Source organism: Nyctereutes procyonoides, unplaced genomic scaffold (assembly GCF_905146905.1).
Source record: "Nyctereutes procyonoides isolate TBG_1078 unplaced genomic scaffold, NYPRO_anot_genome, whole genome shotgun sequence".
Classification (NCBI taxonomy): domain Eukaryota; kingdom Metazoa; phylum Chordata; class Mammalia; order Carnivora; family Canidae; genus Nyctereutes; species Nyctereutes procyonoides.
This window is the reverse complement of record NW_026575140.1, coordinates 66,906,744-66,922,381: the sequence shown is the minus strand read 5'-3', so window position 1 is coordinate 66,922,381 and position 15,638 is coordinate 66,906,744. Positions and strand designations below refer to the sequence as shown.

Sequence of the window (15,638 nt, the reverse complement as noted above, 5' to 3'; positions counted from 1 at the left end):
CAGAAGTATTGAGCAGAGTACTAGGGAGGGAACACGTGAAGGATTAGGGGTCGGCGGGCTCTAACTGGCACATAGATTTCATGATGCTCCTGACACGATTTCGTTAAGACCAGAACATTGGTTTAGAGCAGCAGCAGAGTAGAAGTGGAAGAAATGTGAGTGTTAGAAGCAGCAAATCACAGGTAAATCTCAAGTTCTGGCATCTTCTATATAAAACAGCCATATTTTATCGAGCCTCAAGGCAGTCAGGTGGCTAGAAGTGAGTTGCCCACATGTACAAGCACTTAGCATAGAGCCAAGCAAACTCTCAACACTGTTGAGATGGATTTTAATAGATAAAATTACTGACCTCTTAATCACAGAAAACCAATACAAACTCAAAAGCTCAGTCTCAACTACAGGCTTTGCCATATTATAATTATTTTTGTGTGTTGCCCTGATAAATGAGACACGGTCCCTGCCCTCAAAATGTTGCTCTTTATTTCCATTAGCACTCAGCCCAGGAAGCACAGCAGGAGATACTCAGCAAGTGTCTGTAGAATGAGTACATGGAATACTTAAAGATGAGTATTCGGAGGTCTTCCAGTTTATTCACTGTTCATGAATAAGCCATGCTACTTTATTTGTGTGAGTGTTTCCTCATACATGCTATGCAATGAAGTGATTAGAGAAATAAGTGTGGTGGCCTAATGGTCAACATCATCATGCTTAATTTGCTTTTTCTATAATACCTAGTGAGGTTAAAGAGGACACCAATTAGGATAAATAATCCTAACTTAAACAGATATGACTAGTAAGCTGAACTGAATCTCTCATTCCTTGCGCAGCACCTGATACAGAGTTTAGCGCTTGTAAAATAGGCGTTAACTTGCTGGATAAAGCACTAGTCTAAATCTCTATGTGAGAGCCAGAAAATATTTGTCAAGTACCTTTTTCAGTACAGTGGAAAAATAACAGACTATTCATTCAATTTACCAGGTTTTATCTAGAATTTTTCCCTGGGGTGGGGGCTGGGGGTAATACCTATGGACCTCTAAGCAGGGATGAGGGTGCTGACCCCCTCACTCTTGACTACTGGGGGGAAGCCCACTGTGTGACCATCAACACATGTCTTCTCCATTATGGGTAGTGTATACTGTATTCTTAAAGCCAGCCAGGGAGAAGAAAATGTTATGAAGAAAATCCTAAAAGAAATTACATTTACAGTACTGTATTATAAAAAAGTCCACTTCTAAGTGGACCCAGGCAGTTCAAACTTGTGTTATTCAAGTGTCAAGTGGAGCTGTACGCATTTTACAGAGTCCATGCAGTCTGAAGCATTCCAGACACCTGGCATGCTGGTATTTTAAAAATTAAACGCAGTCACCTCCCCCCCTCCCCGCCCCGCCCATGGCCATTTTCCCTTCTTCCCGGGCTCATGTTCCTTTCCTGCTCAAGCTTTCCGATATTTACAGCTTTAAATGCTTTTTCTTTTTCAATTTATCTTTCCCCAGTCATCATACGTGCCCTGAGCAAGTCCAACGGCCAGTAAGTGGCAAAGCCAGAATTTTAATCTAGGTATCCTGACTCTTACCATGTCTCAAAGTCAAAAATTTTACGAAATTTGAAGTAAAAAGCTTCCAAGTTAAAAAAAAAAAAAGACCCCAAACAGTTGGTTTATGGAGGAAGGATTACGGTTTCCTTAACATAATCTGGGAGTATGTAAACTCACTGACAACGCTGAGGTCTCACCCAAGAGAAAGTGGCAGTCACACAGATTGAGTAAACAGAAACAGATGGACATCTTCGTCAGCAACATCTGATGGTGCTAGATAACCTGCCCAGGTGTGCACGGAAGCTACGAACGAACAGCTCACGGAGCTTACCTGTGATGAGAGCATCGGGTCGGGACTGCTCTTTTCTCCAGGCAGGAACAAAAACTGTAACATCTTTGTGGCCTCTTTCCAAAAACCAATCCACTGCCAATTTTATTCCCCGGCAGGAAAACACTTCTTTGTTTCCATGGCTGAAAGATGATTTTACAACACGTTAAAAACACAACAAAATCTCAATTCGACTTAATTCAAATTTGTCATCAGAAGTGATCACATAATTACAATAGTAATGGATCTCAAGTTTCAGAGGGAGTTGTACATCTCAGAGGAACATGGAGATAACCTGAAAAGTTGAAAATCTGCGAGGAGAACTATGAAAATTGGGATAATTATTGTGGGGAGAATAAAGAAAAATGATTTTTTAAATGTCAAGTTGTAAAGGCTAACTAGTCTGAAAGATATAAGCTCTTTTTAATCAGGATGAGGGAAAAAGGGGGTCTCCACCACCGCAAGAACGTCAGTCAAATGTGAAAAGAAGTTACACATAGAAAAAAGTCTATAAACAGAAAATCATGTTCACAGTGCTTCCCCTGTCCTTCAATGAAAAGACACCTGGTTTCTATTTAATACTGTGTTGGACAAAGATTAATGATAAGAGGGCATTCACAAGTGGATTAAGCAGTCTTAGTACCTACAAGAAAATGCCCAGATAAAAGTGTAGTCACTCAATACATATTTATCTAGCACCAGACTCTGCCCATGCCCTTTAACCACTAATTCAAAAATAACACTGGTTCTAATGTTTTTAAAAAGAAACCTTCTCCTATTTTGAATGTAACAATTGTTTTTGTTTTTGTGTTCTTTGCAGCTTGAGAGCTCCATAGTGGAGACAGATATTCTTTACTTCTTGGTGCTAAGGAGGGCTGAATGAAATACGGTAAGTAAATGCTCTGTTAATTTTTAGCGCAAATCAAATATTAAGTGTATTGATATATTCTACTAGACTCCTAGAAGGTACTAGAACCATCTAAATAATCATTTTAAGGAAAAAATAGAAATAGACCAACTTCCTTTATAGGTCCAGAAGCCTATAAATGCAAACTCCATGGACTGTTCATGTTCCGTAGAATAGTCCGGGGCAACGTGACAGGTGCACTCAGATGCAGTGGAAGTTTCAGAGGAAGGGCAAAGGGAAAGGGAAGTTTGGGATCCTAGTTTCTAGGTAAGACGAGCTACCCAATGGTCCTGCCAACACCCCAACGAATGACACACAGTGATGCTGAGTTTCATAGAAAATGCTGAAATCAGTCTTCTGAAAAACTATAGGAAAGAATGGTATCACCTCTTGAGAGAATACATTATTCCTAAATACAAACATTCACTAAAACCTGACCATATTATTTTGTACTAATGCTTTGAAATCCAAGTGTACCTTGTTAGTCGATGATGACATTTGGTTTCCTGAGCCTTGAGCATTTAACTGCTTCTGGCTCTAAGGAAAGGACTGCATAAGCACTTTCTTCCTGGTGACTTCACTTGGGAACGGAAATGGTCACATTTGACTGCAGAAATAGAAGATTCTAAGTGAAAGAATGTTCACAAAACGTGTGACAACAACAGTTTACCATCATGGGACAAAGATTCTCTAGATGCTAAAACAGGTATTATTCCACAGGGACACTGACAGTAAAGGTTGCCCTCTGCTGGTCCCACGACACTGCCCCCCCCCATCCACTCCCCCGCCCGCACTGCCATCCAACAATACCTCATACGGAGAAAGCCAGAAAGAGGATGAAAGGCGCCATACTGTGAATGATACACAGGGACATACAAAGAGCCTGACTTTCTGAACAGAGGGACCCACATCTCTCTCTGACCTTGTTATTTGAGAAAAAATACCTCCCCCAATTTGAGAAACAGTAGTCAAGTCTTCTATCATTTGTAGCTAAACTAAAGAAAACTTGGAAAGCTCTATTAATACGTATTTTAATGTAAAAACATTAAAAGGACAAAAAAGCTATCAAGTAATAATAAAGAGAAAATTCACAAGGATGCTATAATAATTGTGAACTTAGTCTCCAAATGAGTAATGCAAAAGATGACTGAATTAGTAGAGGGAAAATTTTAATTGAAAGATGAAGTAGAAAACCTGTAGTAAGAATATAGACAGCTGGAACAATCAATTACACGCTTGATCTAATGGGCACATTCAAAGCTCTGCACAAAATGAGAAAATCACTTCAAAAATATGTGGAAGATTTATGAAACTGGTTATATACTGGGCCATGGAACGAATTTCCACAGACAACCGGAAACTATCATAGAGACAACATTCTTGGACAATTTGTTATTACATTGAAGATACAAGGCTCTAGGTCAAAAATTTGTATTGCTTTACACTTGCAAGGCAATTTAAATTTTTAATTAAAAAATCCCATTTGTAGGGGGCACCTGGGTGGTTCAGTCGGTTAAGCAGCTGATTCTTGATTTCAGCTCAGGTCATGATCTCAGGGTCCTGGGACCGAGCCCCGTGTTGGGCTCTGCGCGCAGGAAGGAGGCTGCTTCAGGATTCTCTCTTTCCCTTTGCCCCTCCCGCCGTTGCTCACTTTCTCTCTCTAAAATAAATAAATCTTGAAAATTCCCACTTGTGAAAGTAACAAAAACTAAAATCTAAGAGGAAAAGACAGACAAGAGCTTTACGGAACAAACCAAAATGGAAAGCCTGTACTGAAGGGCAAAAGTGAAGACATTTTCATGGATGGTGAGACTATTAAAATAGCACTTCTCACATTAATCTGTAAGTCCACCCCAATTCCAATAAAAGCCCTCAAAGGGATTTGTAGAGAAACTGAGAGGCTCATCCTAATATTACTGTGGGAAAACAAAAGACCAAGAATGGTTAAGCAATACTGAACAGAAGAGGAGGAACTTTCCTGGTAGCTGTCAATACATAGTATACAACTGCAGAAATCCACTCAAGGTTATACTGGTATAGGCAAAGATTAAAAAATGAAATAAATAACAGAAGAGTGAGCTGAAAGTAATACATGTGTATAAATGACATTAGAAATTAATGAAGATGGACCATTTAACACAGTCCTAGGGCAACTGGTTATTTATATGGAAAACATATATAAATGTTGTATTTTTATCTCCTAACACACACAAAAGTGAATTATAGGTCAAAGATTTAAATATGAAAAATACTGTAAAACTTTTAAGAGAAATCATAGGACACATTCACATTAGGATGGGGAAATACTTTTTTAAAAAAGATTTATTTGAGAGACAGTGAGCGAGCTCATGCATATGTGTGAATTTGGGGGAGGGCAGAGGGAGAGGAAGAGATCTTAAGCAGAATCCCTGCTGAGCACAGAGCCCGGCGTGGGACTCGATCTCATGACCCTGAGATTATGACCTGAGCCAAAACCAAGAGTCAGAGGCTTAAGTAACTGAGGAGCCCTGATGGGGAAACAGTTCTTAAAGAAGACACACAATCATGTGCTATCAAGGAAAAGGCTGATAGATTTTAGTAATAAAGCTTCTGCATGGAAAAGAATGAACAAAAATGCCACAGACTGGGACAAGGTATTTGCAACATATAGAACCAAAGAAAAGGCTAGTACTCAGAGTATATAAAGTATTCCTACACATTGAGAAGGGTACCCATTTTTTTCAGGCAAAAGATATGAACAGTGAAGAGGAAACCCAAATGACCAACGAACATATGAAAAGATGCTCAATAGTGAAGACATGCAAATTAAAGCCAAAAATGAGACACCACTTCACACCCATCAGATTGGAAAAAATAAAGTCTGCAAACACCAGATGTTGCCAAGGATGTGTGAAAGTAGGAACTCATACATTACAGGTGGGAGTGTAAATTGGTATAACTATTCAGGAGAACAATTTGGCAGTACTTTATAAAGTTGAAGGCGTGCTTTCTCTAAAACATAGTAATTCCATATCCAGGTATAGTAACACCCCACACTAATGTGAAATCAAGTTTATGCAATTAGCAATTGGCTCTCATGCTTGACCTAGACTTGGAGCTCATGTGGGGGGCAGGGAGAGGCAGGCAAGTGTGTCTGTGTAGAGTGGGTCTCTGAGTCTCTGAAACTTTCCCAGCCAATCTTCTACTGATCAGACCAAAGAAATGAATGCTAACCATGGAATCCCTGGAATGGTTGCTGTTGTCTTGGAAGTACCTCCCAGCTACCAAGGCCCAGAATCATTAAAAGCCCATGCAGATAAATGACAGGTGCTTCCAAACTGCAGATGGAACTTCCACAGCCTAGGAGGGCTTTAGGAGACTGCACTTAGTCTAACCGTATTGAGGCACATTGAAAAATGTGCAGCCTCCTGTGTGCTGGATACAATACAAAGGAGGTCCTGATAAAGAATTATAAGAACAGGGGATCCCTGGGTGGCTCAGCGGTTTAGCGCCTGCCTTCGGCCCAGGGTGTGATCCTGGAGTCCCGGAATCGAGTCCCATGTCAGGCTTCTGCATGGAGCCTGCTTCTCCCTCTGCCTGTCTCTCTTCCTCTCCTCTCATGAATAAATAAAACGTTAAAAAAAAAGAATTATAAAAACAGGACATCAGAGCAAGCACAATGTAGCTACCTGTGCAAATGAACTATCTGTTGAGTATTTACTAAAATAAGTAGGATGATGTTTAAGAACTAAAGTTTTAATTCCATATAAATAGAGGAGAAAATTCATTATAGTTCTGTAGTCACTTATGGGCTATGCCTGCATGTATTTTCTCAGTAGTAAAAATAGCTAATTCTATATTTATGAATTGGCATGTGCCTCTGGGTCTTGATTTCTTTTTTATTTCAACTATTTGGCAATAAAGATGGTATACCTCAAGTGAGTCCTTCTGATGCTGACTTTGTTGGAAGATCTGTGGCCACCTTTGATTGGGTAAGAGACCCTGAATGTTTTATGAAATGTGTCCTTCTGGCTTAGTGAGACTGGGTTCCCAGGGGAAGTCCCAAACTCTCACTGCAAATTCTGCTCTTTACTGTTGAGCAAAATGTATAACACAGGCTCTGACTTTGCATGTGATTCACCATTGGCGTTAATGGTAGAAGAACACAGGAAGCCTACCAGCAGGTACTTTTCTTAAAAGGCTTATTTTACTCTGTCATGTTTGGAATAAGCATGCTTATAAAAATCCTGCTTTGAAATGGCCAGAGAAAGGCTCATTTGAAGTAGGCAGATTGGTATATTTATAGGGATTTTTAGAAAAACCCTACTTAAAATAAAAGGATTACTGGTATCTCTGAATATCAGGAAGTAAATAAACGAATGAACTGGGACAGCCGCAAAGAATGAATTAAGAAACTCTAGGCTCCTTTCTCCTGCTGTTCAAGCCTTCTCGCTGTTGCTTCTTCTCCCCCTACTCCCCTTCATCTTCTTTGCCTGGGACTGAGGAGAGAGAGAGAGGATGACTTTTTGGATGGATATTTGCAAATGGCTTTAGGGTATGAGAATAACTTCCCTTTGGAAGAGGGAGACTTGCCAGCCTTGCCTGAATGTTCTGATGTGAGTTCTACCTCCAAGATCCCCTACATTCAACATGCAAAACATAGCTAGGTAAGCAGACATGATGAAGAGGAAAGAACAAGGAATCTTGAGAATTGGGGTAAGAGACTGTCCTAGAATGAAAGCATCTGTTGGCCAATGGTTACCCTGATAACTTAGAAGAAAGGGGAAACAAAAGGAGTCAGCCTACTAAGCAGTAAGAGAGCCATACAAGCCAACGTTTCATCTTCGTGTGAGGAAAATCAGCCTGATCCCTTTGGGGCAGCAGAGACTCAGATCTGCCTTTTAGAAATTATCCAGGTGAAGGATGAGCCCCTTACAACTGAGTGCCAGGGCCTCAGGCATCTCTGACAGGGCAGCTGCTCCTCACACCTCAGATGCCCTGTGAGGCACTGCTAATGGCAGTCTCTGAAATCTTTCTGCACAAGGGGACCTGGGAGAAGCTGCAGGGTTGCTGCTGGATGAGGTCCCTGTGCATTTTCATCAGTGATTCATGAAGCACATTCTAAACCCAAGAGCATGGTTTCAGGGAGCAGAGGAGACCTGAAGCCCCTCACTGTTTTGTAGCCTTGTTATGGGATTCAACCACAAGTAAGAGGGTACCTGGGTGGTAAGCATACACAGTTCCTCCGGGACTGACTTTGGGAAAGATGTTTTCCAAATATTTTCGGAAAAGATGGAGAAAGGTGAAGGCAATAAGAAACTCAAGACTGTGGTGTTACCAAACCTTATAAAGGGGTCTTTTTCCTCCTACTGTAATCATTTTCTGTCCTTTCTGATGGATCCTGGAGCAACAATATTCTGGTATCTCTATTGTATTTTCTTGTTTCACCCAGGGCCAGACACAACCTTCCACCTATTTTTTTCACCCTGTGAGGTTCCTGAGCAGATCTAAGGGGACTTCTCATCTCCCAATGCTATGTGTTAAACTAAGGGATACCATATTTTTTTTAAATCATACATTTATTGCTATGAAAATTATTGTTATTATTTTTTAATAAATTAATTTTTATTGGTGTTCAATTTACCAACATACAGAATAACACCCAGTGCTCATCCCGTCAAGTGTCCCCCTCAGTGCCCGTCACCCATTCACCCCCACCCCCCGCCCTCCTCCCCCTCCACCACCCCTAGTTCATTTCCCAGAGTTAGAAGTCTTTATGTTCTGTCTCTAAGGGATACCATATTTTGGACTCTAGGTAGAGTATTTCTGAAGTGTCTGGGAGACAGGGCATCTGAATTAGTAAATATGTGCTGGGGAGCTGCTGGGCTATGGGCCAAAGTTTGAAGAAGAGAGACTCTATAACATCAGTGGCAACTAATAAACCACAAGGGAAACTAGCTGCAGATGATTATTTAGTCATCACAACTTCCCCAACAGATTCTGTAATTCATTGTACAGTGTGTACCAGACAATGAGATGAAATTAATTCAGACCAAGCCACAGAAAGGGCTACTCAGTTTGGCTGGGGTAACTGAAGCCCTGATATGTCTATGGAGGGACTCTAACTCACACACAGGAGCGACACCTTGTGAACTAGACACTGGAAACTAAGTGAGCTAAAATAAATACAGATTATCTTGACAAACCTATTCTTGATAAGACTTTCACTATCCCAATTTACCATTCTGTAAATTCTCCATATCTGACAGAACTTTAATGTACTCATATATACTTCTGTAATAAATTTTTAAAGTACATACAAGTCTACATTTTTGTCTTCAACAGAAGGACAATTCCATTAGCACTCCAAATAACATGATTTGCTATAACAACACAATATATACTTCCCAGTGGAGAACTGCAATATACTTGCTTATTTACGTGTCATTAGATGAGTCACCTATGATGGTTAATGGGTTATAAAGGTATATTTTGTAATACAGAGAAGAATTCAAGGAACTACATATTTTAATGTAGTTTGCTTCAAAACTGGATCTAGAAGAGGGACAATGGGCCAAGCACTCCATCAGCCATATCTAGGAAAGAGAATTTCCTGTATAATACTTTAAGTTACATATGCACGGATCATTAACTGGGTTAACCAAGGATGGGAAGGGTTACTTTAAAGTTATGACTTGTCACTGAGTGGCCAGCATGAGGGCTAACTGAAAACTTGGAGAAATCTAAAAATGGAACAAGGGATCTATTACAGGGACTGCTTTTCAGTTGTGTTGATGGCACTGAGAAAAAGGGAAAACATGGGAGTCTCTTTAATTACCTTTGGTTTGAGTATTTGCTTTGAATTAATATAGTACCTACTATGGTTATAAAGAACTTTGGAGGTAGAGGGAGGAAGATGGTGTGGTAGAAGGATCCTGAGCGCACCTCCTCTCAGGGGGGCCCTGAGGCAATCACTGCAAGTAAAGCAGCTTACTTTGAGACCAGCAGAGCGAATCACCAAGTGGAGAAGAGTAGTAGGAGGAGGAGAGGTACCCTGCTGTGGCAGCAACCCACATGGGGGAGGGATGTCACAGGTGCAGAGTTTTTGCCTGAGAAGGGAAGGGACCAGGGAGGGCATCCCCGGCCCTGGGACCCTGCACTAAATCAGGCTCCCATAAGGTATGGGAGAGCTGTAGTGAATCCTGTCTCCTCTCTTAAAAAGTCAGAACACTAACTCTTAGCCCAAGACCCAGAAGAGAAGCAGCAGTTTGAAAAGTAACTGGAGTAAATGTGAAGATTTACTAATTTTGGACATTTGTACTAAAATTGGACATATAATTTTGGCAGGGATCTGAATGTGCTGCTGGGCACCTTCCCTCTTGCCCTCTTTCATTCTAGCTGGCTCAGTGTTTGTTGGAACCAATTCGGACACTCCACCTACCTTGCTAGCACTACCTGTCTTGCCCAGACACTCCCCTGATGATGCACTCCACCTGGCAGATAGCCCTGGTTAGGACTGGCACCCCCTCCAGAGTAACTTTTTCCCTGAGGATGGGGCAGTTAGTTCCACCAACCAGTATACCTACACTGGCAGTAGCCAGACCGCTCAGTCAGAGGCAAGTCCTGCCAATCATGTACCATAGCAGTGGCACAGGTGGTCTTCTGGGCTGTGGGCCTGTTCTGCCCAACAAAGCACCCAGAGGAGTTGTGCACAGCCACTGTGCTACTGGGCACCACAAAACATCTTGTACATGAGGCTACTACTTGCAAGACCAGGAGATGTAGCTGACCTAAGATGCAGTAATGATCTACCAAATACAGAGTTCAAAGTAATGATCATAAAGATATTCACTGGGTGAGAGAGTCTCTAGAGTACCTGAACTAAATGAGAACTTCAACGAAGAGAAAATATAAAAAAGAACCAGTCAAAGCTGAAGAATACAATGACTGAATGAAAAACACAGTAGAAAGAACCAACAACAGATGTGAAGATGCAAAAGAACAGATCAGCAAGCTGGAGACAGGTAATGAAAAGCACCCAAGCTGAAGAGCAAAAGAAAAAAACAAAACAGGATAGGTTAAGGGATCTCTGGGACATCAAGTGTACTAATGTTTGCATTATAAGGTCCCCAGAAGATGAGAAAGGAGTAGAAAATTTACAAGTAATAGCTGAAAACATCCCTACCTGGGAAAGGAAACAGACATCTAGGAAGCAAAGAGAGGTCTCAACAAAATGAACCCAAGGGAGTCCACACCAACATACTAATTAAAATGGCAAAAATTAAAAAGCATATTCAAAGCAACAAGAGAAAACCGTTAGATTCAAGGGAAACCCCAGACCTCAGTTGATTTTTCAGGAGAAACTTTGCAGACCAGGAGAGAGTGGCAGAATATATGCAAAATGTTGAAAGGGGAACAACCTAATGCCAAGGATGCTCTAGCTGGAAAGATGATCATTCAGAATTGAAGGGAAAAGTTCTGCATAAGAACAAAGTTAGAGGAGTTAATCACCACTGAATTAGTCTTACAGGACATATTAAATGGATTTTCTTAAATGAAAAGGCCCTTAAGAAAAAATTTCACTGTTAAAGCAAACATAATGGTAGCAGATCAGTCACTTATAAAGCTAGTACAAAGGTTAAAAGACAAAAGTAGTAAAATTGTATCTACAAAGATTAGATGAGGAGCTCAAAGATGTAAAATATAATAAACAAAACATGGAGGGGGAGTAAAAATGTTATCTTTTAGAATGTGACCATCAACTTCGGATAGACTGCTAGATATTTAGGATGTCCTGATAATCACAAACCAAAAACCTATAATAAAAACACACAAAAAGAGAAAGCCAAACAACAATAAAGAAAGTCATAAACCACAAGGAAAGAGCAAGAAAGCAATAAAGAAGTATTATAAAAACAACCAGAAAACAATGACCAAGATGGCAATAAGTACATACCTATCAATAATTGCTTTAAATATAAATGGACTAAATGCTCCAAAACAACATATAGCCACTGAATGATAAAAAGTAAGGCTGCTCTCTGTGATTGTACAAACGACTCACTTCAGACCTAAAGACACATACAGACTCAAAATGAAGGGATAGAAAAACCTATACTGGGAAAATGGAAGTGAAAAAAAATTGGGATAGCAATATTTATATCAAGATAGACTTTTTTAAAAAAGATTTTTATTTATGAGAGACAAAGAGAGAGAGAGAGAGAGAGAGAGAGAGAGAGAGAGAGAGGCAGAGACATAGGCAGAGGGAGAAACAGGCTCCATGCAGGGGGCCTGATGTGGCACTCAATCCCAGGACTCCAGGATCACAACCTAAGCCAAAAGCAGATGTTTTATGGTTGAGCGACCCAGGCATCCCTCAAGATAGACTTTAAAACAAAGAGATAGATGATGTTACATGATGATAAATCAATTCAGCAAGAGGACATAACTACTGTAAATATCTATGTTCCTAACATAGGAGCACCTAAATACATAAAACAAGTATTAACAAACATAAAACAAATATTAACAAACATAAAGCAAAATTGACAGTAATATGATAGTAGGGGAATTTAATACCTCACTTACATCAATGAATAGACAACCTAAATAGAAAATCAAACAGTGAGTGGCTTTGAATAACACTTAGGCCAAGTAGGCCTAACAGATACATTCCCTCCAAAAAGAGCAGAATACACATTCTTTTTAAGTGCACATGAAACATTCTCCAGGATAGATTACACATAGACCACAAAACAAGTTTAAGATTGAAATCAAGGATCTTTTTTTGAACACAGGCATGTAAAAAAATTGAAGAAACAGAATAAAGACGGGGAATAAAATTCTGCTGCATTTCTGTATATCAATGAACTAGCAGAAAGAGAAATTAAGAAAACAATCCCATTTACAACTGCATCAAAAAGAATAAAATACCTTGGAAGAAATTTAATGAAAGAGGTAAAAGACCTGTTCTGAAAACTGTAAGACATTGATAAAGGAATTGAGTAAATATTGCTACAATGTCCATACTAACCAAAGCAATCTTCAGATTCAATGCAATCCCCATCAAAATACCAGTAGTATTTTTTACAGAGCAAATAATTCTAAAATTTGTATGAACTACAAATGACACCGAATAACCAAAGCAATATTGAGAAAGAACTACAAAGCTGCAGGTGTCCCAATGCCAGATTTCAAGATATACCACAAAACTGTAGTAATCAAAACAGTATGGTACTGTCACAAAAACAGACACAGAGACCAATGGAATGAAGTTGAGAGCCCAGAGACAAACCCACATTTCCATGGTCAATTAATCCATGATGAAGGAGGCAAGAATATACAATGAAGAAAAGCCAGTCTCTTCAATAAATGGTGTTGAGGAAACTGGACCACTTTCTTACCCCATACATAAAAGTAAACTCAAAATGGATTTAAAGACCTAAATATAAGTCCTGAAATCATAAAACCACTAGAAGAAAATTCAGGCAGTGATCTCCTGGACATCAATCTTAGCATATTTTTCTGGATCTGTCTCCAAGGCAAGGCAAACAAAACCAAAATAAATAAGGAATACATCAAACTAAAAAGCTTTTGCACAGTAAAGAAAACTATGCACAAAATAAAAAGGCAACTTACCTAATGGGAGAAGATATTTGCAAAAGAATATATCTAATAAAGATTTACTATCCAAAATATATAAAGAACTCACACAACAAAAACAATTCAAAAACAACCCCACAAAAAATCCAATTAAAAATTGGTAGAGAGGGATCCCTGGGTGGCGCAGCGGTTTAGCGCCTGCCTTTGGCCCAGAGCGCAATCCTGGAGACCCGGGATCGAATCCCACGTTGGGCTCCTGGTGCATGGAGCCTGCTTCTCCCTCTGCCTGTGTCTCTGCCTCTCTTTCTCTCTCTCTCTCTCTCTCTCACTGTGTGCCTATCATAAATAAATAAAAATTTTAAAAAATTAAAAAAAAATAAAAATTGGTAGAGGATCCAAACATATTTTTCCAAATAAGACCTGGATGGCCAAGAGATACATGAAAAGATGCTTAACATCACTAATCATCAGGGAAATGCAAATCAAAACCACAATCAGGTATCACTTCAAGTCAGTCAGAATGGTTAGTATCAAAAATGCAAGAAATAATAAATGTTAGTGAGGAAGTAGAGAAGAGAGAACCCTCGAGCACTGTTGGTAGGATTATAAGCTGATTCAGCCACTATGGAAAAGAGTATAGATGTTCTTCACAAAAACTTAATAGAAATACTATATAGTCCAGTACTCTACTTCTGGGTATTTACTCAAAGGAAAATAAAATACTAATTTGAAAAGATATATGCACCCCTAGGTTTATTGCAACATTATTTACAATAGGGAAGCAACCTAAATATCCACCCATAGAAGAATGGATAAAAAAGATGTGGTGTAGATATTAGTCTTGAAAAGTATAAAATCTTGCTATTCATGAAAACATGGCTGGACCTAGATGGTATTACAGTAAGTGAAATAAGTTAGAGAAAGACAAATACCACATGATTTCATTCATGTAAAGAATCTAAAAAAGAAACCTAAGTACCAAAACAAACATACAAAGGATAATCATCAGACTCATAAATATAGAGCTCAAATTGGTGGTTGCCAGAGGGGAGGGCTAGAGGAGAATAGGTGAAATAGGTGAAGGAGATGGAGAGGTACAGACATCCAGTTATTACATAAATAAGGCACAGGGATAAAAAGCACACATTAGGGAATATCATTGATAATATTTTAATAACTTTGGTGACAGATGGTCACTGTAATGTATATAATTGTTGAATTATAATGTTGTACATCTGAAACTAAAACAGTATATGTCAACTATACTTCAATAAATAAATAAATAAATAAATAATAAATAAAATGGTGAACTTTAAAAAAAATAAACAACTTGGAAATCACTAACGACTTTTTTTGTTTTGACATTTACGTAGCAAGTATATTACTTACACAATCCAAGGAAAGCTATTCTTAAAACAATCTTTCCGTAAATGATCTAAAATCTAATTATAAAAATAATACCTAGAATGTCATGCTAGTAATACATCAGCACAGTTAATTATTACAATAGTTAAAACAGTAGTTATAAGACTAGGACTAGTAAATAGGAATGGCTCCTAGTGAGGAGTCCAATCTGGTGAAAAATGACATTATCTTTGGAATTATACAGGAGTTTACGTATTTTCTTTACCATTTTTCTGCATGACCATGGTGAGTTACTTGCTCTGAACCTCAATTTTCTCATGTTTGACATGGAGATCAATCCACCAACCCTGCAGGCTGAGTGATGATCAAGGTAGCATCTGATCAAGGTAGCATCCATAAGGCGCCCAGCAGAGTGCCCGGCACACATAGAGGGCTGTTAACAGTATTAGAGCCTTTACTCTCTCATGTCCCTGTAGTCCTAATTTGTGGAAGATGGAAAAAACTTGCTTCAGATTGAAAATGAAACCAATAAAATAAATCTTTATTGGCTTTAAAACTCACCATGGATAGTAAAGTGTGATTTTGAGAACAATGTATTTGATGTCTGGAGTTCACTATACTCTTTTGGTTTTCCAAAGAAATCAAGAAGTAGTCAAGGTAATCAGAGGACTGAAAAAAAGAATTTTTTTAAATAAACTTGTATATATCATTTTTTATTTAAGTCAAAAACTTTACCTTAAGTATGCTCTGTTCTCCACCAGAAGGTCCAAGTATAAGACTTCAGTGGCTTTAATGGGCCATTACAATATCAAGCTATGGGTAAGACTTACACAAGTTAGCAGGGGTGTCAGCCAAGTGGCTACAATGAAAAATTTAGGAGCCAAAGGTGTCCCTTTAAACTAGAAAACCATATTTGAATCTTT

At 39.1% G+C, this 15,638-nt stretch overlaps 1 protein-coding gene across 4 annotated transcripts in view; it reads right to left on the bottom strand.

The window, feature by feature from the left end:
- The window catches only part of ZC3H12C (zinc finger CCCH-type containing 12C), a 76,197-nt gene that overhangs the window by 10,603 nt on the left and 49,956 nt on the right, over positions 1-15,638 (bottom strand). For all 4 annotated transcript variants that reach the window (XM_055306397.1, XM_055306398.1, XM_055306399.1 and 1 more), the window contains one exon: positions 1,866-2,005. In XM_055306397.1, the coding sequence (XP_055162372.1) occupies positions 1,866-2,005 (140 nt within the window). The remainder of the gene's footprint in view (positions 1-1,865; positions 2,006-15,638) is intronic.